General features: G+C 48.0%; 1 protein-coding gene across 2 annotated transcripts in view; it reads left to right on the top strand.

Moving 5' to 3' along the window:
• Window positions 1-24,148, top strand: part of CNOT3 (CCR4-NOT transcription complex subunit 3) — a 31,809-nt gene that overhangs the window by 6,141 nt on the left and 1,520 nt on the right. Inside the window, exons 2-18 of one of the 2 annotated variants that reach the window (XM_084805630.1) lie at window positions 3,882-3,928; window positions 5,051-5,125; window positions 5,624-5,691; window positions 5,957-6,031; window positions 7,208-7,297; window positions 9,784-9,912; window positions 12,352-12,447; window positions 13,082-13,301; window positions 13,704-13,837; window positions 14,158-14,214; window positions 14,769-15,084; window positions 16,802-16,907; window positions 19,084-19,261; window positions 20,712-20,811; window positions 21,578-21,779; window positions 22,503-22,635; window positions 22,812-22,937. In XM_084805630.1, the coding sequence (XP_084661756.1) occupies window positions 5,101-5,125; window positions 5,624-5,691; window positions 5,957-6,031; window positions 7,208-7,297; window positions 9,784-9,912; window positions 12,352-12,447; window positions 13,082-13,301; window positions 13,704-13,837; window positions 14,158-14,214; window positions 14,769-15,084; window positions 16,802-16,907; window positions 19,084-19,261; window positions 20,712-20,811; window positions 21,578-21,779; window positions 22,503-22,635; window positions 22,812-22,937 (2,055 nt within the window). In that variant the 5' untranslated portion in view covers window positions 3,882-3,928; window positions 5,051-5,100. Of the gene's footprint in view, window positions 1-3,881; window positions 3,929-5,050; window positions 5,126-5,416; window positions 5,692-5,956; window positions 6,032-7,207; window positions 7,298-9,783; window positions 9,913-12,351; window positions 12,448-13,081; window positions 13,302-13,703; window positions 13,838-14,157; window positions 14,215-14,768; window positions 15,085-16,801; window positions 16,908-19,083; window positions 19,262-20,711; window positions 20,812-21,577; window positions 21,780-22,502; window positions 22,636-22,811; window positions 22,938-24,148 lie in introns of those variants that run through there. The other variant, XM_084805629.1, reaches the window with a different exon arrangement.

Below are 24,148 nucleotides of genomic sequence, written 5' to 3'. Positions count from 1 at the left end.
GGAGAGCAGCTGACACCAGTCAGTGACTAGATGGACCAGTCGACTTAGCAACCTAGTTCACACGACATGACAACCCATGGTGGGTTGTCAGCCTTGCTTGTGTTAGGGTGGCTTGTGACGTCCAAGCCTGGCATGGTTTCCTCAGTGTGGTTTGTTAACCACACACAATCCACCCTGAAAACCCATGGCTTGTTGTTGGGTTGTTTGGGGTGGTTTGTTTTCAGAGTGGTTTGTCGTAAAGTGTGAACCTGGCAGAGGAGCTTATGCATGGCTTGTCATAAAGAGCCACAGAGCTGCCTGGCTGGAGCGAGGAAAACCTGGTCACTCCTCATGATCTTGCTAATGATATCTTGTTAATGATATCTTGTATCTATTACATCTTGAAATGACACTAGTCAATTTACTCTTCCACTTTGTTGCCTCCCTAGACAGTGACACCTTCCCCCCCTCCTTTGGGGAGAATTGTGCAAATTTAACTGTAAAAGCTTTCAGGGAGACTTCCGCACATTCAGTAAAGTTCAGTAGTTACTGCGCTTCTTAAAAAAAAGTTAATTTTGCGCAAATCTCCCCAAAGGCAAAAAAAGAGCTAAATATGTGCAGATCTCCCCAAAGATGAAAAAAACTTCTGTAAAATAAAGTCTGCTCCACTAGTGAATGCATTTGCACTCATTAGTGGAGTAGGCTGCTGAGGCTGTGCTGCAAAGGCTCATGGGATAAATCTCAGGAGCAGGCAGGAGGACTAAGGGAGAAACAAGCCACAGCAAGCTGCAGAGCACCTGATCATCTGTTGGGAGTAACGTGGGTTATCAAGCAAACAACCTACTATAGCTTCTTTTCAGGGTGGCCTGTAGTGACATGCAAACTGGGCCAGTGTAAGGCAGTTTCCTATGTTTTAGGTTGCATTCTGAGTTCAAGCAAGGACAGTGGTGAGATCCAGCATGCCTAGTCAATGCTCCACCATAGGGCACAATCTTATGCATGTTTAGACAGAGAAAAGTCCTACAACTCCCAGCATTCCCCAGCATGGCTGGCTGGGGAATGCTGGGAGTTGTAAGACTTTTCTCTGTCTAAACATGCATAGGATTCCGCCCTTACCTGGTTGTCTTCCCTTGAATAGGGGTGGGCTTAGAAGGTAGATCTCTGGACCTGCTGAGAGATCTCAGGATTTGCAATAGATCTGTAAGGGTTTCTGACTTCCGATTGTGCAACAATAGCAATGATTAATAGCTCCCCCCCACTAAACATAGCGGCTGAAAAAGAATGTTTGGGGTGGAGTAAGGGAACTGGGAGTGGAATTTTGTGTGAAGGGACTTGTGAGCCTGGTTTTGGTACTGATCACGAATTCCTGGGCAGAACATGGGCTCAGAGGCATCCTGTTCCTTGATTCTTGGCGTATGTCCGTCGGCCTGTTTGCCTCACTGTTTTGTACCTGCCTCCAGTTGGTGGATCTCAAGAGTTCTAGAAGTCTGGCCACTCCTGCCCAACCTTCCCCAACCTAGTGCCCTCCAGATGTTTTGGACCACAACTGCCAGCATGCCTGACTATTAGCCCTTCTGTTGAGAGTTGAAGTTCAAAACATCTGGAGGGCACCAGATTGGGGATGGCAGCCCTAGAACATGCCACAGACTCCTTTGAACATGCAGCTGTTTCTTGGCAGACGAGAGTTTCTTGGATGTAGAAAATTTGAAAATGACTGAGTTGTAGCAATAGGCCAGATATAGGTAAAATAAAATAAAGTTGTAAATAGCTGATTTTCTACAGCAAGGTAAATAAAAACACACAAATAAACCAGCTGGGAAACCCTCAACCCCCCCTCCCAGGAATCCTATAGTTTACAGATTTCCATTAAAAGCCATGCTTTTAATCTTAGATGTTGGCTCCTCTGTTGCTTAGTTTAATTCCAAACTAACTGTGCCTGTCAGTGAGCAAATCGCTCCTGTTTCCTTAGTAGGGAAAAATTCTTTTGGTGGTGCCTGCACCTTTAAGGACTCCAAGATGGCTGTGATGTTAGCCTAAGATTGTCCACTCCTGAGCCGTGGATGGCAGCCTGAAGCACAGAAATAGGCAGGTGTTGCTTTTTGTGCCGTGAAGCAAGCCATCAGGAAGCCATCACCACCTGCTATCAGCTGCAGCTGCTGTTAATGGCCCTGGAGCAACATCTGGTTAAAAGAAAAACAAACTTCCAGCTCTTTTCCTCCAGTGGGCCCCTTCCTGGTCCACCCTCCTCCTCAGCTTTCTGGAACTAGTGGGATTCTAACTTTGCCCCACAGCAGATAGAGAAGGATCAGGGCACATTTAGAGGTATAAGTACCCTTTCTGGGTGAGGACCTCTAAAGTTGCAATTCTGTGCATGCTTCCTTGGAGAGTAATTCACTTTGAACTCAGTGGTGGAGCACGCACTTTGCTTGCAGAAGGTCCTAGGTTCAATATCTGGCATCTCCAGATGGAGCAGGAAAATCCCCTGCCTGAAACCCTGGAGATCTGCTGCTGCCAGTCACTGCTGATAATACCGGGCTCCACGGACCATGGTCTGGCTCAGTATAAGGCAGCTTCCTATGGTCCTAACTCAGTGGAGCTTGCTTCTGAGAAGGCATGCACCAAACCAGGCTGCCTGTATTCCCAAGGCAGTTTTAAGGTGCAATCCTATGCTCATTAGGCAGAAAAAAGGCATATAACTTCCAGCATGCCCCAGCCAGCATGACTGGTGGGGCATGCTGGGAGTTGTAGGCCTTCTTTTCTGTCTAAACATGCACAGGATTGCGCCCTTAGACCCAAGTCTCTTGCTTGTTGAAGGGACATGTTCACCACTTCCCCTTGAGCACCCAAATTTTGGTCTGCTGTTGGTCTTTGGATTATTTCAGCAGTAGATAAGGGGTCAGGTGGGAGATCTGGACTCACGATTACCTTGCGGAAGAGGTGTGTGGTGGGATCTAGCTGTTACAGTGGAGAAACAGGAAAACTAAGATTCCTGCATTCTCTGGAAGGAAAGGGAGTTTAGGAGGTTGAAGAGGGGTAGGTACGTGCCAGGAGATGGAATCCTTGGGAAGGTAATGGAGTTGAGCTGTTTAGGTATAGTCTATAAGGCAGCAGAAAGAGGTGATAGAATGGGCAGCATCACCGCAGGGGCGAATCATGTTTTGGAATACTCCCTTGTGTTTGTTTTTAAAATGCCTTGCAAGTAGAAAACTAGCACAGCAGGGAGCATGCTGGGCTAGAGACTCTCTTCCTGATTTGGTACTTTTTGTTCCACTTGCCACCTCGGGATTCTCCTGCATGTGTATCCCAGGCCTTGGAGCAGGGACCTAGTAGCCAGGACTCCTGGCTCCTCTGAGAAGAGAACAACTTCTGCATTAGATAAGAACTTTAGAGAGTCAGGACTGGTTTGGCCATGTGAATAAACCTGTTACATTTACAGGCCCCACTTGCACAGGTGTACCAGTATGAGTTGTTTGTGACAGATCTGCTACAGCCTGGGAGGAAGAAAACCATTTCCCCTTGTGGTCACGTGGAAACCTGTTTTTTGCTTGCCACAGCAAGCTGTTCACTTGCCCACACTAGTGATTGGTAGAATTGCCAACTTTATTCCTAGCTGAGCTCCTGGGCCTTTAATAGCTGTGTGGCAAGGCAACATTTGGCAGATGAAGCTTTTCCCTCACATATTTCCCTGCTGAACTTCTGCTTGGCTGTTAAAGGTGCTGCAGCCCTGCCAGGAAAAAAATGTTGCCGATACCTTGCATTGTGCCACGGTTCCCTCTGTCCACAAGTGTGCTTTTGCCGTTGTCCCGCACGCTTCCCAGCATGCTTTCTGGCATGGTGGACAACTAGAGGAGAAGCTGGAACTTTTTTCTCCTGCTAGTCATATGCTTTTTTCCCCTGCACAGGAACCTGGCTGGAGAGAGGCAGACAGCAAGCGCCTAGGGGCCACTAGGTAAGTGCAAGCCTTGCTGTTGCCTCCCTAAAAGCCTCCCCTAGTTAAAGCAACACTGCCACATCACTTAGCCCAGAAATACAGCTACCAGCCCTCGAGGATTTCCTCGCTTCCCCCGTTGTGAACGCATTCCAGAGATGCCCTCAGATAACGATTCGAGGAGGACTCCCTCCATTCTAGCTTTGGCAACTAGTTTGGGTTTTGCCTTCGGATGGACGAAGGAAGGAGAATAGGAAGCTGCTTCAGTGGTGAAACTGTCCAAGCGTTCAGGCTTTTGTAAAAGTCAATTTGTAAAATAAATAGGTGAGATCCTGTTTGGATTGATGCGAGATGCAGCGGAAAAACAACTGTGGAGCGGCTCCTCCTCTAGGGGGCACTCTTCCTGATCAGACTGCTACCCAGAGGCCCTCTCCCCTCCAAGGTCTAACCCAAGATTGGCAGCCTGTTTTCTCTGCTCCTGTTCTTGGTTATTAAAATTGTCACCCATCATACTCCATAGGCTCACGCCCTGATAAGGATCAAAGGAGAGAGTGACTAGATAAACTTGGGAAGATGGGGAATTCCCTCTCCAGATCTTTCCCACCTGGTATTATTTCCTCCTCCTCGAAGCAGGGTTTCTGTGACTGTCATAGTTGCATGACAAATTCAACAGGTGAAGCTTTTCCCATGTTGCATTGTGTGCATACTGGAAAGTTTCACCTGCTGAACTTCTGCCTGTCACAGGAAAAAAACATCCTTTAATTGTACCTGTTCCAACACCCTTGTCTCTATACTGCCCCCCTCCCCAGACATTATCTTTCTCCTCCCTCCAGGTTTTTTGGGATTCTTTCCATAACCCAACTAGGTTTGCAGCCATTATTTTTTATATGGACAGAAGCTCTGTGCCTTTAACTGGCAGAAGTCAACAGGGGAGGTTTTTCCTAGCATAGAGGTGATGAAGACAGTCTTACCTGTGGATTTCTGCCTGTGATACAGCTGTTAAAAGCAGCAAGTCTTCCATTAAAAAGCAGATGTCAATGCTAATCTTAACTGCCCTCCTTGCCTCCATTTAGCCCCTGCCAGCAGGGGGCACCAGCTCTGGCCTTGCCTTCTAACTTGTCTTTCTGCTTGTTCTTCTTGAAGCATCGACGCTCTATAAAGTATGAAGAGAGCCCCTCTATAGTGAAGGAAACATGGCAGATAAGAGGAAGCTACAAGGTAAGGGAGTCTGCCTCCACTCTCCATGCTCCTGGCTAAGGACTTGCTAGATTCTCTGAAAAAGAGGGTGAGGCTGTTGATCAGAGCAGGTGGGTGAGAGCCAGGGTGCCTGGATTCTGTAGGGGAAGGTGGGGCCTAGTTGGTTAGAGTGGAGGAGAGCTGAACAAAGAGGAAACCAGATCCCTGGTCTTTTTTGAAAGTGGGAATGACTTAGAATATTAGAGACTAGAATCTTTTCTTCTTCTTGCATTTTATGGTAAAAGTAGAGTGGAATTTAGTGAAGGAGGTGGGAGGAGTCTTGATTCCCCCTGGGTGGAAGGGCAGGCCTAGTAGATCAATAGGGTGAGGGCACAGATGCTGGAATGGAGGGGTGGGGACAGTATTCCATACCTCTCATCTGTTCCTTTCCCTTCTTAGGTTGCAGGGAAAATATGAGCTGGGAGGGGCAGGTGGTTTCTCTGATTGCTCTCAGCAGTGGTTTTCTCCCCCACCTCCCAGGTGAGATTGATCGGTGTTTGAAAAAGGTGTCGGAAGGCGTGGAGCAGTTTGAAGATATCTGGCAGAAGGTGAGGGGCTGCTGCCTTCTTTCCTCCTATCTTCCATCTCACACCAACCCCTTGGGTTGTTATATCATCTGGTGTTTCTTGTCCTTACTACAGCTGCAGAGGTTATTGTTCCTCCCCCCCCCCTTTTGGAATCCTTTTGGCTCCTGGCTACCCCAGTTTGTTCTTGCTCACTCCCCACCCCCCTGTGACACCTGGGCCCCCAGTCTTTGTCACACCCTGTATTTCTCTTTTTTTCTCTCTCTCCCCTGCTCTCTCTATGCTACAGCTCCACAATGCAGCTAACGCCAACCAGAAGGAGAAATATGAAGCCGATCTGAAAAAGGAGATTAAAAAACTGCAGGTAAGAATTTGCCAGGGCTGCTTTCAGGGTTTTTTTGTTAACCAGATGTTGAGAGAAGATAATCCTTGGTTGGATGGAGTGGGGGTACGTGTCCTTTAAGGGAGAGCAGATGAAGATGGAAGACTTTGTCCCTTTGCTGGTTTCCTGTTGGTTAAGAGCAGAGATTGGGGTAGGGTAGAAATTGGGCACCCCATAGTTCAGGAAGTGGGGAGCTGAAGTGTTATGGGACATGTGTCTAGTGCAGGGTTAGGCAACCTCGTGTCCTATCTTGGACTACAGCTCCCACAAACCCCAGCCAGCATGGCAGTGGTCAGCGATTATGGATGTTGCAGTCCAAAACACCTGGAGGGCACCAGGTTGCTTAACCCTGGTTTAGTGGCTTTCTTGTGAGGCTGTGAGTTGCAGCAGTAGCAAGGCTTTACAGATTAGAGCAGTTGGGTGCCCTCCAGATGTGTTGGACTACAGCTCCTACCATCCCCAGCCAGCATGGCCATTGGGGAAGGCAGGATTAGAGTGAGAGTGGGGATAAGAAATACCCGTGTCTTCAGAAAGGGCAGCATGTCTAAGGAGTTACTGATCAACTTGGATTCTGTTAGAGCAGGTATGGGCAACCTGTGGCACCCCAGATGGTGTGGGATTTCAATTCCCATCAGCCCCAGCCAGCATGACTGGTTGTCAGGGATGATGGGAGCTGTAGTCAAACAACTTTAAGGCGTGGAGATGGTTCAGTGGCAGAGCACATGCTTTGCATGCAGAAGGTCCCAGGTTGGATCCTGGCATCTCCAGGCGGGACTGGGAAAATCCTGCCTGAAGCTTTGGAGAGCCATTGCTGCTAGTCAGTGTTGACAATCCTGGGCTGGATGGGCCAGTGGTCTGACTCAGTAGAAGGAGATCCTGTGTTCCTAACACCTGGAGGGCTGCAGGTTCCCCAGCCCTGTGTTAGACTAAGATAAAGTCCAGCTGTGAAGAGCGCAGCGGGGGGCCTAGGCCCCAAGGTGCCTTGTTCCTACCACCACCTCAAGTGCTGATTGCTTGTGATAAGCAATCCATAATGACTCATTCCTGCTGTTTGACCGTTGCTCTGACCAGCAGGTTTTTACTACTGTGGATAGAAATCTGGGATGATCTTTCTTGCCCAACTATTCCCTCCCCCTATCATCTACGCTTCTTTTGCAGAGATTGAGGGACCAGATCAAGACGTGGGTTGCATCCAATGAGATTAAGGACAAAAGGCAGCTAATAGACAACCGGAAACTCATTGAGACGGTAAGAGGGGGTGGGGGGAATCTACTGTGTTTCTAGGCCGGGCAAGATGCTGAACTAGTTGGGTAGTTCTTCTGGGAAGTTATGTGGTTCTGCTTAAGGTGTAAATCAGACATGTTTCCCTTTGTTCAGCCATTTTAAGGAGTCATTGACTTTTCCGACTAACCCAACTGCGTTTTGCTCTACATATATGTAGTCTTGTAGGTTTACCTTTGCTGAGCTCCTCCCCCACAGTGTTGCAATTGGCTGGCTGGCAGTGTGACCTCATAAAGGTGAGCCTGCTGGCCATTACAGTCCAGATAAGAGGCTGGATGAGAAGAAGTCAGCGGTTCCATGGGGAGCCCAGGATTCTTTTGGCACGGGTCTCTGGAGGGAGGCAGCATGGGATAGATGGTGAGGACTAGGCTGCCTGGCTTTTGGAGATGCCTTCTAGGACACCTGAGGGGAAGCCAAGACTCTCCCGGGTTGTTGGGGAATGTGGTTTTGATGGCAGCTTTTGCAAGGGTCAAGCTGAGTCTTATATTTGCTGTGACAACTTGCACTAGCCACTGTTCAAATGTTACTTAAAAAAAACTGCAGTCTTACAAACCTCATGACTTACCATTTTCTAGTGCAAGAGTATCCCGCCCAAGTGCTGTTTGTTCATTATGGCAAAAAAATAAGGTTGGGTAGGGGTGGGTGGGTGTTGCTGATGAAGGATCTGCAGTATCTGTTTGCAAGGGCAGAAAATGTATGTACATTGGATCATTCAACTTTGAGGGCTGTTTCAGGCATTAAATGGATGCACACATTTACTGCTGTGTGTACGTGCAGTGAGCACTTGCAGGCAACCCTGGCTTCTCGGGTGTGTGGCATGTGATTAGAAAATGCATTTGTGTGTACATGTTGTGCATGTACACTTGAAAGCCGAACATTCTGCGGGGATGCCTTAAATCAGGGATAGACAACCTGATGCCATCCAGATGTTTTGGATGATAATTCCCATAATCCCGGACCATTGACCAATGGGAGTTGTAGTCCAGAACATCTGGAGGGCACCAAGCTGCCTACCCCTGCCTTAAATCTACCCATATATTACAAGGTAATGCATGAAGCAGCCCTACAGAGCCATTATTCCAGGTTAAAAGGTGCCACTCCCACTGTGATGACATCTCGTTAACTATGCTCACAAGCTTTGTGTTTATTTTAGTTTTTAACAAATGACAATGGAGATAAAATGGGATTGTTGGGAAAGCTGCCATTGAAGGAGCAAAAGTAGGTTGGAACGGCAGGATTCCTGGGTAGAAGGAAACAGCGGATTCCAATGAATGGTTGGGGAGCCAGGATTCATAGCTACTTGAGGATGGGCAGTAGGCTATGGATCTGTATGGCCTGATCTACACATGGCAGCCAAATTGAGGGGTGGGAGGTGTTAGAATTCTGGGGTGGTAAAGTGGAATGTACCATTTCAGACTGCAGATGAGGGGAAACCATTAAAAGAAATGGTAAGTTTGCCAGAAGAAAATTAGCACAGCAGTAGAAGGAGGTTCTAGCCCATTCCTGTGTCACTGTGCTGCTTTTCACTAGCAGAGAGAAGTGTTTTGTTTTTTTTAAGTAAGAAGCATTTAAAAATTGTTATTCCCTTTCCTGCTAAGTGAGGTAGTACAATCCATTCTAACTACTGTGTGAGGATTCTGCTCTTTCATTCCGCTGTGTGTGGCTTTCAGACTGGATCTACAATCTACATCTGCCTTCTCCAATCTGGGGCCTTCCAGATATGTTAGACTACAACTCCCAGAGCTGCTGACCATTGGGCATGGACACACTGGCTGGGGCTGATGGGAGTTGAAGTTCAAAACATCTGGAGAAGTCTGGTCCATGCCCACAAACCTTACTACTAGTCTGCAAAAGATTTTACTATCCTGCTGGAGCCTGGCAGAAGAGGAACAAAGAGCTGCATTTCTGTGCTGGGCATGGAGGAAGGGGCTTCCCTTCTTCAGCAGCCTGCTTTATTTCTATGTGGGGCACGCAGGCAGGATGGAGCCTCATCCTTACTCACCTGCATGGCTACCAGGCTTGTGCTTAAATACAAAGCTGATCTACACGTTCCGAGAAAGTATTTAGTACGGCTCTCCTAGGACTGTTTCATTTCAGAATTCAGGCAGGAGAATGGCATGGTTCTTACAAAGTAAGTTCCCATTGAAAGTGTTTTTTAAAAGCCTCTTATTGGTTAGAATTCTTACCCCACCAATAGGCATAGATTGGGAAATTCACCCTTTAGTCAGCCTGACTTTGAGTCAAAAATTGCTTATAAGGTTTGTTTAGTGGAGTAACTAATCTTGAAGTTTTTTTGCAGTTTTTAATCTTCCATACTGACACTGGGCTTCCTGTCTTTAATGTCTCAAAGGATTGCTGGGGAGTTTATGACAGTGGCTTGGACTTCTTGGTGGTCCTTGGACCTGTTCCCTGTCCTGGTTAGTTGAATAAGTCCCTTTGATCTGTCTTTCCAGCAAATGGAGAGGTTCAAGGTAGTAGAACGTGAGACCAAGACGAAGGCCTACTCCAAGGAGGGGCTGGGCCTGGCGCAGAAAGTGGACCCAGCCCAGAAGGAAAAGGAGGAAGTTGGACAGTGGCTAACGGTGAGGACAAGGGGAGGGTGGCTGGCTGAGGGGAAGAAGGCACATCTAGGAGAGGCTCTGGAGTCAAGGGAAGGGGCAGGGAGGTGCGCTGACTTTTTAAAGGGGAAGGGTTTGAAAGCATCCCTTCCTTATGGGAGTGGAAATAAGGCGTTCGCTTTCTACCACGGCTGGGCAACTTGTACGCCTGAGCATCTAGAGCGACACATCTCCCATCCCTAGCAGCATAGCCAGTAGTGAGGGATTATGGGAGTTGTAGACCAAAACATCTGGGGGGGGGGACACAAGTTGCTCCCCTCCCCCAGCTTTATACCATGTTAGACAAATGGCCATTCAGCCCAGTAACTCAGCTGTGGGTGGCTTGAGATTCAGAGAGAGGTCCTTTTACCCCAGTCCTTATACCTGAGACAGTAGCAGCTGCACCTGGGAACTTCTACCTTCCAGGCATTAGAGCTCTGCCACTGAGCTGTGGTGATTTTTGTGTGGTGGTGGTGCTGTCAGCAGAGAGCCATAGGGCTTGCTCTAGGGAGAGGTGCTTTTGAATAGGTGGGTAAGGAGGCTGGGGGCAGTGGCAATGTGATGGAACTCTACAAAATAGAAAGGGAGAGAAATTATGAAAGTTAAAAGATTTCACAACTTCCTAAATTACTAAAGTGAGTGAAGGGGCTAGAGTTGGGGTAAAAAGTCTGCCTTGACCTATTGCCTCGTGTGAGGCAGGGCCATCCGCCCAACAGGCCTCTCCTCTTTTCCTACAATCCAGATGACCGTGTGCCACAAGCTGCAAGGCGCTTGCAGATCAAGTAGCTCCAGATGGCATGAGCGGGCTCAGTGCTGCTCTAGATTAGTGTATTAACAGATGATGTTCATCACTCTTGCCTTGTCCTATTTTATACTTTTGCCAGGGAAGGAATTTCTTGGAGAATTGCTAACTCTGCTTAGGAGAGGTGATGATGCTGATAATATCTGAGCTGCAGTCCTGCTGATTTGGGAGTAAGCCTCATTGAATTTGATGGGATTTACTTCTGAGTAGAGGTGTATGGACTTGCACTGTTATGGTCTTACTTTCAGACTGCATTTATTACATTTTAGAGTGGCCAGATTTGCTGTTCAGGCTTGGAAACCTAAGAGAATTTGTGGAGGGTCAAATGATTGTCAAGCTGATGATCTGTATATTGGGAGTTACCATCGTTCTTTACTGTATTTTCCCATGGTGGTTATGTTTTTTAAATTTTCAGAGGGATGGTCGTGTTAGTTTGTTGCAGTAAAAAGAGTCTCTTGTGGCACCTTAAAGACTAACAAATGTATTATGGCATAAGCTTTTGTGGACCACAGTTCATCAGGTGTATGAAGTGTTACCCTGAGCTGCACGTATGGTTGGTTTGTAGTTGGGGGGGAATAAACAATGAAGTCAAAGGAACTGAAATGCAGAAAGCACAGACAGTGCCGATGCTGTTATTAACAGTGGTGATTCGCAAAACATCCTGGCATTTGGCAAGCTACTTAACATGTTTTGTTATAAAAATGCCAGGCTCTCTGTGCCTTCACCAATGGTTTTGTGAATGCCTAATGATAAAATAATTATCACTGTCTGTACTTCTTGCATTTCATTTCCCTCTGACTTCACTGTTTATCCCCCCCAAACACCCCCCCCAACATGGTTTCTTCCAGATGGAGGGCTCCTAGAGCTGCCAGTCACAAGGCACTGTGCAGCAGTTCTGGCTTTCCCTCCTTAATTGATTTTTTGTGGTAAGAAAAGGATGCAAGAAATGGTGGGAAGGTTACAAATGTAAGACGGTGCTGTCTGGCCCCCGGCAAACTCTGTTTTTGACGCAGGGTAGTTGCACAATAAAAGTCTCATCTGACAGCACCCCATGTGCAAAGTTACCTGCAGCTCAAGATAACACTTGATCAGATGCATGAAAGAGACAGTGGTCCCCAAAAGCTTAATGCCATAATAAATGTGTTAGCCTTTACAGTACCACAAGACCCTGTTTTTTAAAATGTTTGATGCAGATGGTTAACAACTTCTTTGGTTGGCTAATAAAAAAAAGGTTTGAAATAGTAGAGGTGTAGTCAGCAAGGAGAGATCGGAAGGGAATGGTCTCTGTGGCATGGATTAAGACTGTAAGGACCCCCCTGCGAGGTCAGGCCCATCTAGTCCAGCATTCTGTCTCCCATGGAACCCAGCCAGATTCCTCTGGACACTTGCAAGCAGGGTATGGATGTGTTGACCTTCTCCTGTTTGTGGTCATTATCTGGTATTCAGAAGTGTACTTCCTCTGAACATGGGGGCAGGGGGATCCCATTGGTTTATTGATTTGGCTAGTCCCTTATTGGTGTTTCTGCTTACCTGGATAGTCTTCTGAGTGTATTCCTCAGATGTTGACTGAAGAATGATCTATCTGTCTCCCTCCTCTCTCTCCCTCCCTCCCCCCACTCCAGAATACTATAGACACCTTGAACATGCAGGTGGATCAATTTGAGAGTGAAGTGGAGTCACTCTCTGTCCAAACACGTAAGAAGAAAGGAGACAAGGATGTGAGTTGATGGGGCGTCTTCCTGGGAGGCTGTGCATGTGGAGCCTGGGGGCCTGTGCACTTGCAAACCAACTGTGGCAGGTTTTCTAAAGAGGAGGGCATTTGAGTTTGGGGGAGCAGCCGCTGAAACTCCCTTTCCATGTGTTCTCTTTGTCCAGGCACAGCACCTGGATTATAGTGGGGCAGTATTGGGCTTTTGGTCCAATTTGAGGGAGTGCCATGAGGCATAAGGGGAAAAGGCAGTCTGCGTTAAGGCAAATTGTTTAAGGTCTTATGGGTCAAATTTTTTCCAGACTGGTGGGAATGGAAATTTAGGAGGCAGGATTTCTTGGCCCTCAGCACAATTCCCATGAGTTTATTTCTTTCACTTCTGTCTTGCTTGTCCTCCCTGAAACAGGTCAAGGCAGCTTACATGGTTCTCTCTCTTCCTCCGCCCCCCCCCCCCCGATTTTATCCTCACAACAACCCTGTGAGATAGGTTAGGCTAAGAGTGTGACTGGCCCAGGCTGACCTAATGGGCTTCATGGCTGGCTGAGGATTTGAACCCGAGTCTCCTCGGTCCTAATCCGGCGCTTTAACTGTGCGGATGCTGTCTCTCCCTGTCATCTTCTCTCCCTCTCCTTGTGTGCACACAGAAGCAAGACCGGATTGAGGGTCTGAAGCGGCACATTGAGAAGCACCGGTACCATATCCGGATGCTAGAGACGATTTTGCGCATGCTGGACAACGACTCAATCAATGTGGACTCGATCCGCAAGATCAAGGATGACGTGGAGTACTACGTGGATTCCTCGCAGGACCCCGATTTTGAGGAGAATGAGTTCCTCTACGATGACCTCGACTTAGAAGACATTCGTAAGTTTCCCCCTGGGGTTGGGCTGCTTCAGGATGGGGAATGATGGGAGTTGCAGTCCAAGATACCTTGAGGGCACCAGGTTGGGGAAGCCTGTGTTACCCTTATCAAAGCACCTAAAGTATATGCTGGTCTCTCTGTGTGCATCGTTGTCATGCAGGTTTACTTTTAATTCTTCTTCCAAGAAGTAGTGGTGGGATTTGGAAGTGAAAAGCAAGGGGCATTCTGATGCCAGCTTTCCTCTTAATACTGTTTTTAAGAGTCTAGCTCTGAAGATGTTTTGGAAGTACCACAGCAGTGAATTCTTCCAAAGCGTGGCCAGCGAGGTCCTTCTCTGTTACCACCATGCTGCTGGCTGGACTGTGGCCTGCTTCATAAACATCTCCTTGTTCTTGGCCCTGCAGCACAGGCCCTGGTAGCCACTTCCCCACCGAGCCACAGCCACATGGAGGATGAGATGTTCAACCAGTCCAGCAGCACGCCCACATCCACCACATCCAGCTCCCCGATCCCACCCAGCCCTGCAAACTGCACGACGGTAAGGAGGCTCTTGCCGCTTGCTTTCAGGGGCAACCCTTCGGCTTACATGAATGTAAGCAAATAGTATTGTCTGCTTCTGTAGGGAAGGGGTGGGCAGAAAGTAGATCTCCAGATGTTTAGGACTCCCGACTCCTAGCATTCCTGGCCATTGGCCGTGCTGGCAGGGGCTTCTGGGAGTTGAAGTCCCAAGCATTTGGAGACCTGCCTTCTGCCCACCCCTGCCCAAGGTGTTCTTTTTCAAGAAGCTGGGCCACATGCTCGGTCCCTGGGTAACAATTCTTCCTACAGTGATGCTTACTCTAACCTTTCTTCCTTTAGGAGAACTCTGAAGACGATAAGAAACGAGGACGGTCAACAGACAGCGAAGTAAGCCAAGTGAGTTCAGAGCCCAGGGTTCATCTTCTTATGGCTGGGGGCCAGGGGGTGGGCTAGAAACTTTCCTGTTTCTAGTGGTGGTGTTAGAATCCTTGGGTTTCTTGCAGGGGGTGGGGTAGGCATTGTTGCTATTGGATTACAGCCATTTCTAATATATTGTTCCTGATGTGGTATGGTCCTGTTCTGGAGACTGAACCACTTCCAGAATGCACAAGAGGAATTTTTCTTGTTTTGAGAGTGACACCCATATCAAATTCTCCTTGCATACGGGAACATTGCCTGTTGGGGCAAAGTTCCTGTCTTGGCCTTCTTCCAATATAATTAGCTTTTACAGGCAGGGGGATATCAATGTGAGCAACATGGCTGTATGCACTCTGGGGTGGTATGACCCTGTAAGAGGACTGTACCACTTTAACAACAGTATGTTTGAACAGGCTCTTCCAGTGGAGGGACAAGGGAACTGTGATTTGGGAGTTCCTAGTTCTTTGTCCCCTTGAGTGGAGGGAACGGGTTCCCATGCTAAATCTTCTCTCTCTGTCCTCTGTTCTCCCCAGTCCCCAGCAAAGAACGGTTCAAAAAGCCTCCACAACAGCCACCATCAGCCACCTCCCACCATCCCTCCCAGCTACCCGATGGGCGGCAGTTCCAGCACCTCGTCCTCGCTGGGGAATGGGCCTGGCTCCAACAGCAACGGGGCCGTGGCTGGCAGCGGGAACGTGAGCAGCAAAGCTAACCCTCCGGCAGGGCATGCGCCCACCACCCCCACCCCTTACGCCCAGGCTGTGGCGCCCCCATCCACCAGCACCAACACCTCCCAGCCCCGGCCTCCCAGCACCCAGCAGAACGCCAGCAAGCAGAACGGGGCAACCAGTGAGTCTGTGCTGGGCTTGGGCCCGGCAGGGCCAGAGGGTGGTTCCAGGTTTTCCAGAAGATTCCTGGGGTGTAGAAATGGCTTTTGGGCTGCTGATTATGGCCTGCAAAGAAGATGCTTGTAGGCCCTGGGAGGCATAGACAATCTGTGAGCCTTTGTTGCTTATACGTTGTTATGACCTCTTAGACCATGACCTTGATACACGCTTGGCTGTTATAGAGTAGCACGTGCAAGGCAAGGAACTGTAGCTCAGAGGCAGAGCACACGAGCTTTTGCGTGCAGAAGGTTCCTGGTTCAGTCCCTGGCCTCTCGAGTTTAAAACAAAAGGATTGGGTAGGAGGTGATGGGAAATCCTCCATCTGAGTCTCTTGAGGGTCACTGCCAGTCAGGGTATACAATACGGGATTAAATGGACCAGTGACCTGGCCTGGTATAGGGCAGCTTCCTATGCTATGCACAGGCAGGCCCTAGGATTATCACAGGGTAGTATCCAGTGTTAGTCCTATGTAGAGTAGACCCATTGAAATGAATGATACCTAAGTTAGTCATGATTAACTTGTCCCATTCATTTCAATGGGTCTACTTTAACTAGGGCTAATGTTGAATACTACCCTAAAATTCTACAGTGGGGAGAGTGTGGAAAGGTGCGAAGAAGCCTGGGTGACACCGGACAAATGTGAGAAGCGCAGTTATGCTTAAACTTCATTGGAGTTGGAGATAAACTAGAAGGAAAAGACAGTTTTTGAAGAGGGATTTGATGAAATAGGGAGGTGGTTTTGACAGGCATTCCCATGAACAAGAGTGGGGAGGGGGGTGAGAATTTTTTTTTTAGAGGTCTTATCCCCCATGGCTGATTGCAGGAAAAAGGTCAGATATGCAGGGTACTTCTTGGTTTAGATTATGGGGGATCTGACAGGACTTTCTCCCGAGGTGGGGGTGGCTGTGGCTGCCCTCGGCCAGTGGGAACTTGGAGCCTGAGAGATTTCCACAGGTGCAACTTTTCCCATCATGGTGTTGCAGTGATGGGGAAAGGTGCAGCTGCTGACTGCTGTCTGCTTCAGAGCCCTTAAAGTGACAGGAGCCCTGTTCAGGGGGACACTTGATTTTGCCTAAGTTGGTGATAGTTTGTGCAGGTGCCTGTCCTTCCCTGGGTTTCCCTGACCCTATTCACTTCTACATACAGGTGTATTAGTTGTCTGTCTCCCGTTCAGGTTTCCTGTGAGCTCTGGCTTTTCTTCTGTAATGTATAACTGCAAAACAATAGCTCAGAACTCCAGTTTCTATACGTTTTGCCTTTATTCTTGGTATTAATTAGCAGTCCCTGCTTTGGCCTGATGTTATAAACTGTCTGTGGCCTTTTAACGGTATTTTGATCTGCAAAAAAGTCTAAGCAGGTGATAATGCCTGTCTCCATGCTGTGAAAAGATCCACCAGCCAATCCTTGCATATTGATCAGCTGTCAAGGGCACAAGAGCAGGCCATACTGTTTTCTTTCTGGTCAGTTGGCAATGTAGTGCAGCAGGCAAGATGCCATTTTATAGGTTTTGGGGGAGGGGGAGGCAGGCAGAAGTTACTGTCTATTCCATTGGATTCATGATAGGGCCGAGAATTCACACCCAGATTGTGAAGCCCATTTCTCTCTTGCCTGTGATGTTTTGGGATGGTTTGGTGCAAATTTCAAGCCAGAGATCTTCTCCATCCTTGTCTCCTGCCCAGGTTACAGTTCCGTGGTAGCTGACAGCAGTTCAGATTCGACACTCAACAGCAGCAACCAGTCGTTGCCTAATCAGACAGCATCACAAAACCCGCCCAGTGCTTCCACGTGAGTTTTTCCTTCGTCCCTTTGCAAAAGATTCTGCTCTTTTCTTCTCCCTGCCCTCATACATTCTCCTGTCCTGGCCCTGGCATTCAGTCCAAATAACTCTGATCTTGTACCAACTTCATTGGTTACCTATGAAGTCGAGCCTATTTCTGGGCTCAGCTTAAAATGTACTGGTGTTAACCTTTTGAAAGCCCATGGAAATTAAGATAACTCTAGACTTCTCTTACGTTAAGCTTTCTGAGTCCTAGGATTAGCTTCAGAATCCCTGCTTTTTGTCTTGTTGTGGTTGGAGATATGAGCAGATGCAAAGGAGAAGGGCCTTTTTTTTCACTAGTGGTACTGAAACTTTGGAACGCCTTCCAAAGTCGACAGAGATCCATTGGGCTCCCTCTCTTCCCATGTTTAGATGGGTTTTCAAAACCCACCTATTCAAACAGGCCTTTTAGGATTTTAACCATCTGCTGCTTTTAAAGACGTCTTGTTTTTGTGCTACTGATTTATTTATTACATTTTATGTATTTATTATATTTTATACTTTAGGGATTGTCCATTGATGTTTTTTATTTTGTAAGCTGCTCTGAATATAACATGACTATAGAGAAGCTAGAGTAAACTACTGCAAGAGCCATTTTGTGCCAGTTGCAACAAAGGCATGACAAAACAGACATGTGCAAATCATCTCTGAGAAATGTTATTACTCAAACCAAAAGAGCCTTAATAATTCTCACCATTACTGAAACAAAAACATCTTCCAAGTCAGTAAATATGGGGCAATGCATACCTCCCTAAGGATAGAATTTAAAAGGTGTGGGGCCACCACCAAAAAGGCTCTGTCTCAGGTAACCTGCCAACCTGATGTACCTTACCAGCGGGGCCTCTTAAGGCTGACCTTAATGTCCGGGGCCCCCTGTACACCAGGCTTTTACTCTGGGGTGGGTGCAAGTCGAGGTCCCTTGTGAGACTTTGCAGCCAGCTGTGGTTTTCGCTTTGAAAATGCGGAGTACCAAGGAGTCATTTTACTGCGATATTTTGGGTTTGCTGTGGGTTTCCCTGTGGTTACGGGCCATCTGTCCCTTGCCTGAATCGACTTTGCATTTTTCGGTGGGCGTGTTTATAGGCCTGCGTAGTGCCGGCGTCACTCTGTGACGCCCCTTTACTCCCCCCATCCCTTCGCAGCTGCCCAGTTAGAGAGGCACAAAGGGGTGTTTTCATCTATTTAATCACACTTTCGCACAGTTTTGCAACTTTGTATCTTCGCAGTGGTTGTGGACTCAGTACCCAAGGGCCAGGGGACTTGGGGAAGGACCAGCATCGCTCTGGTCACCATTTCAGAGCAATGGCTAGGCACGTAGCACTCATGCTTGTGAGTGCAAACCATCGAGAGAGTCTCGGGCTGGGGAACTGTCAGACTGACGGTGTGGAAATGAAGGAGCACAAAACACCCACTTGGGATGGAAAGACACAGCAGAGCCCCTCAAATACAAAACGGCCACTAAAGTGTCGCACCCCCACACTCATGGGGCTGCACAGCTGCTCATTTCAGTATAATGGCAAAAAAAGGGCACAGCGAGTCTGTAAGGAAGTGCGCAGTACATCGCGAGTGTATTGCATGGCATGCCAACTCGAAGCTGCATTGCTGTGCAGTTGCGACGGGGTGGGGGGGTCAAAGCAGTGCCATATAGATGCGGCCTGGGTAGGCTCAAATGGGTGTAAGCAGTCTTTTAAAGAACCTGGTCCCAAACCATTTAGGTATTTAAGGTTAAAACCAGCACTTTATATAGAACCTGGAAGTAAACAGGCAACCTGTGAAACTGGTACAGTATTAGTGTAATGTGCTCTGAACACCTGGCCTCCAAAAGCATTCTAGCGACTGTGCTCTGTACCAGTTGAAGTTCCTGAACAGTCTTCAAGAGCAGCCCCGTGTAAAGTGCATTACAGTAGTTTAGTATGGATGTAACCAGAGCATGTGTAACTGAGGCGAGGTCTGCTTTCTTCTGATAAGGTTAAGCTGGTAAAGCCTCTGCTGGCCACCACTGCCACCTACCTGTGTCTCCATAGATACCAAAATTGCTTTTTATAAAAGTAATCTGGAAGTTGTTCTCCTTCTTGTGCTGGCTTTTAAGGGACAAGCCATCTTCACAAATGTACATCTGTCCTGACTTGCTGCTCGTTACAGGAAAGAGCCCAGTGCAGCTCCTCAGCCGCCAAGCAGTGGCAGCAGCACTGGGCCCAGCCTCCTGGTGCCTCTGACTGCCAACCCGCCTGTCTCACCCACACCCAGCTTCTCTGACAGCAAGCCTGCCCAGACCCTGCTCAATGGGCCTCCCCAGTTCAGCTCCACGCCTGAGATCAAGGTGAGAGGCCCTCCTGCCGCATACTGATGAAAGAACACAAAGTCAAGAGTGGTAGTGAATCAGCCTTGTTGGACATCAATCACATGTTGGACATCTAGAGGGCATCAGGTTGGGGAAGCCTGGAGTAAACTGTCAGTTCTCACAATGGGATGTAAACAGTGGGGTCCCCAAGGATCTGAGTTGGGACCAGTGCTTTTTAACTTCATAAATGATCTGGAGTTAGCAGTGAGCAGTGTGGTGGCCAAATTTGCTGATGACCCCAAATTATTTAGGTTTGCTAGAACAAAAAGGGATTGCAAAGGGCTCCAAAAGGATCTCTCAAAATTGGGAGAATGGGCATTAAAATAGCAAATATAGTTCAATTTAAGCGAGTGCAAAGTGATGCACAGTTAGGCAAAACATCCTAACTTTACATATATGCTGATCAGTGGACTGACCAGGAAAGGAATCTTGGGTCTATGGTGGACAGCTCAATGAAAATGTCGACCCAGTGCGTGGCCGCTTTGAAAAAGGCAAATTCCATGTTGGAGATTATTAGGAAAAAAACTGAAAATAACTGCCAGTATCATACTGCCCCATCCTTGGAATACTGCGTACAGTTCTGGTCACTGCACCTCAGCCGGTTGTAGAGCTGGAGAAGGTGCAGAAAAGGGCAACCAAAATGAACAAGGGGTGGAGCAACTGCCCTGTGAGGAAAGGTTACAACATTTGGGAGCTTTTTATGTCAGAATGAAGATGTGTAAGGAAGGACATGATAGAAGCGTATAAAATTATCCATGGTCTGGAGAAAGTGGATAGGGAGATGGCTTTTTCCCTTGTAATACTAAAACCTGGGGGTCATCCAATTAAATGAAATGGTGGGAGATTCTGGAAAGGTGAAGGTACTGGTTCACGCAGCACAGAGTTACACTGTGGAATTCGCTACCACAAAATGTACTGATGGCTTTAAAAGGGGATTAGCCACATTCCTGGAGAATAAAAGTTTTAATGGCTATGAGCCATGATGGCCCTATATTGCTTCCAGTGTCGGAGGCAGTATGCCTCTGAACAGCAATTGCTGTGGAACACAGCCACCGGGGGGCTGTTGCACTCATGTCCTACTTGTGGGCTTCCCTTAAGCACCTGGTTGGCCACTGTGGAAACAGAGAGCTGGACTAAATAGGCCTTTTGTCTGATCTAGCAAGGCTCTTAATATGATTGTATTAATCTCACTGCCTATTTTTGGCCCATCTTTCCTGTAAGGAACTTGGGCTGGTGTCTGTGGGTACATTTGCCCTGTGGTACCCTCCCCACAAGCCCATGAGGCAAGTTAGCCTGGAGTGAGGTTGACTGGCTTGAGTTCTCCCAGCAAGCTTCAGCGATCCTTGTTTTTACAAAAGAATTGTTAGGCTGTTCTTACCTTCTTTCTCCCTTGCCCCCCCCCCCCTTTGATTTGTCTTTTGCCCTGCAGGCACCTGAGCCTCTAAGTACTTTGAAGTCAATGGCTGAGAGGGCGGCTATTGGCTCTAGCATAGAGGACCCTGTGCCATCGCTTCATCTTGCTGAAAGGGGTAAGTGAGAAGAGGGGCATCTCCTCTGTGAATCTGTGGATGGGGAGCAAGGCAAAACGATTCCTGTGTAAAAATATCTCTGCAGTTCGGATGCTCAGCCAAGCCCCTCAATGTTCTGTGTGCGTGATGACCTAGATCCTTGACCAGAAATTGGTTTCCCTGGAAGACTGCTTTGAATGAGAGGTGGTGGGCTAAGGCCTCCAGTCTTCTCCCTCCACTCCTCCTTGAGACTAGCCTACTTGTGAGTCCTTTTGCTACAGCTACCTCTCCCTCCACTCACTTTTTGTGTTGGCAATATGGAAGAAAGGCAGGATAATTAATAAAAACCCTGTGGGCCAGATGTAGGCCCAAGAGCTTCCAGTTGCTGACCTAACTTAGGTTCTGCAGGGTGAAACAAAAGGACAAAGTGCCTTAAAATAAGATGTCTAATGCCTTGCGAACAAAATAAAAGTACTCTATGAAACTGCGAAAGGAGGACGATGTTTGGGGAGGAAATTGGAAGTCTTACATTCTGAGTAGAGCAAGCATCATCCCATGCCCCGTAATCTGTAGCAGCCATTAAGAGATGGCAACAAGGCAATTCTTCTGGCTAGATCCAGGAACTCATTGTGATAATGCGGGGTGTGGTAGGGAGGCTTAAGTGGCTTTGAGAGGAGGAGGAGCTGCATTTAAAAAATAATTTCCAGTCCATGGCCACTTAAATGGTTTACTGAGGATGTGTCAAGTCACCTCTGTGTGGTTCTTCCCCTCCCCCTTTCCACTGCAGCTGATATCTTAATTACTAGCACAACCTCCCAGCCAGCCTCCAACCAGGCCCCCATCCAGCTATCTGAGGTGAACATCCCCCTCTCGCTTGGGGTGTGCCCCCTGGGTCCTGTGCCTCTCAGCAAGGAGCAGCTCTACCAACAGGCCATGGAGGAGGCCGCCTGGCACCACATGCCTCATCCCTCCGACTCAGAAAGGATCCGGTAAGGGGGTGTGGGGGTTGGTAGGAAGGAACTGAGGAGGGTAGCCAAGAATAATATTGTGCCCTCTGGAAAGGAGGGTAACAGTCAGCGGAGTATTCAGAGCCTTGACTTCTGCGTTCTCTGAACTTTTACAATCTTTAGTTCAGTATTCAAATCGCAAATGCGGCTCAAAAGCTCTTCTGTCTGCAATAAGCAAAGCGTAAGCAAAGCCCTGCCCCTCATTTTAAGCACAACAGTGTGGTTAAAGGCTGTAACTGGTCTGTCAAAGTAACAGAAAATGAGATCCTGAGGGGTTAGAGCAAGGGATGATGGGAAACTGATTGCTGGAGTTCTCATGGCAAAGCAGGGAGGATTGGCTGGTCAGGACACTTCGTCTGCCAGTGGGACACTAGTGAACATTCACCTGGAGTTGTTTCTGTTTCTCCCACTTGCCACAATCTTAACAGCATTCCTCTTTCGTCCTCTGCCTGCTCCCTAAAAACCTGTGTGATCTGTAGTTTTGGGAAGGCTCACCCCTGCTTTCCTGCAGTAGACTTCAGCCAGTTGTGAAGTGTTGGGGGTTTAGGCCAGACTACAATTGTAACAGTGTTGGCTGTTACCAACAGTTCAACTTGCACATAGGCGTGGGAGAACAGGATGGAAGTGGGAGCTAAGAGTCTCAGATTTTCTTACGAACTCATTCTCTCTGGCTTCTTGCCCTTATTTTTTTCCCCCACCCCATAGGCAATACCTGCCTCGGAACCCCTGCCCAACCCCTCCATACCACCACCAGATGCCTCCCCCACACTCCGATACCGTGGAATTCTACCAGCGCCTCTCCACAGAGACCCTTTTCTTCATCTTCTACTACCTGGAGGTAATGTCAAACCCCTGTTGGTAGTTTCTGATATTGCCTCGCCTCTTCTCCACACTTTCCCCCCACCCCCCAGGGGCATTTAGGGGTATCATTCTGCCTGTGTTTTGGCTCCCCCCCCCCAATAAATGCCCTGGATATATATTCCTAAACCCAAACTGTTCCCTTCCACTCTGAAGGGCACGAAGGCACAATACTTGGCAGCAAAGGCGCTGAAGAAGCAGTCGTGGCGCTTCCACACAAAGTACATGATGTGGTTCCAGCGGCACGAAGAACCCAAGACCATCACTGACGAATTTGAGCAGGTGAGGGAGGTGATCACAACATCATATTGACATAGTTCCGTCTGTACTGGGCACAGCCAGTGGATTCCCATCCCCTATGCATGATCACAGGAAGAATGCAAAAGGATTGCAGGGGTGGAGGTGTGTGACTGGATATTGTGAGCGCAGGCTAAGAAGCCAGATGAGTCATAGAAGTTCTGCCTGTTACACACTTTGCAGATAAATTCCGCCAGTCATCTGTACAGCCATGAGGACTAGAAACCGTTTTAATCAAACGCTACAGAAGTTAAATGTAGGATGTGTGAATTCCACCATAGCTCCCATGTATAACCTTGTGACTGTTCAGATCTTGTTTATTCCAAAATGAATGCATGTGAGAGCAGGGTGTGGAGCACCCATGACTACATGATCTGACAGGGGTTCTAGCACCATCAGCTTTCCCCTCTGCCTTCTCATTCTTGAAGTGGGGAAGAGATTTAATGGATGAATGGACTACAGTTCCTATTGTGGAAGGGAGTTTTCTTCTTGGTCACCCTGTGGGGGGGGATGCCAGATGTATGGGTGGATGTTGGTAAATGGGGCTGAGTTATTCGTACTGCAGCTTTGCTTCAGATTTATTCATTTTGTTAACATTTATATCCTGCCTTTCTGCCAAAACCACTCAAGGCAGGTAACAATAATAAAATACAGATTAAAGTAATTTTGATTAAAATATAACAAAAATGCGATTAAAAACTGTAAGACATAGCGAGCACCTAACCAGCTAAACCCCCTTCAGCAGCAGCCAGCTTACATGCCAAAGGCCAGCCTGGATGCAAATGTGCACTTTTGCTTGCAGAAGGACAACAAAAAAGGAGCCAACCTAGCCTCCCTCAGCGGGGAGTTTCAGAGACTGGGAGTGGCTACCAACATCTCTCTCCATCTAGGAAATATAAAAGATGGAGGTTCGCAGGAGGTATTGCCACCTTTCACAGAGAAACCTGATTATAGCAGCAGTGCCTCCCCACCCCTAGGCAAGGAGGGTTGTTCTGTATACGACTAGCTACTGCTGAAGTGGGTCTCCTGAGGCAAAATGCTTAGTCCGTTCTCCCACAGGGTGGAGAGCATTGAGGAACCTCTTCCCCACAAACTGCAAGAGTCAGAAACCTTTAGAATTGTTATGTATTCTAGGGGATACTGCATGTTACTGTTTTTGAGCCTTGGCAGCTCCTGTAGAATTAGGGGCAGCAGCG

Source organism: Heloderma suspectum, chromosome 6 (assembly GCF_057233095.1).
Source record: "Heloderma suspectum isolate Gila_16-S chromosome 6, 16-S_ref, whole genome shotgun sequence".
In the NCBI taxonomy this organism is placed as follows: Eukaryota; Metazoa; Chordata; class Lepidosauria; order Squamata; family Helodermatidae; genus Heloderma; species Heloderma suspectum.
This window is presented reverse-complemented; position numbering and strand designations above follow the sequence as displayed.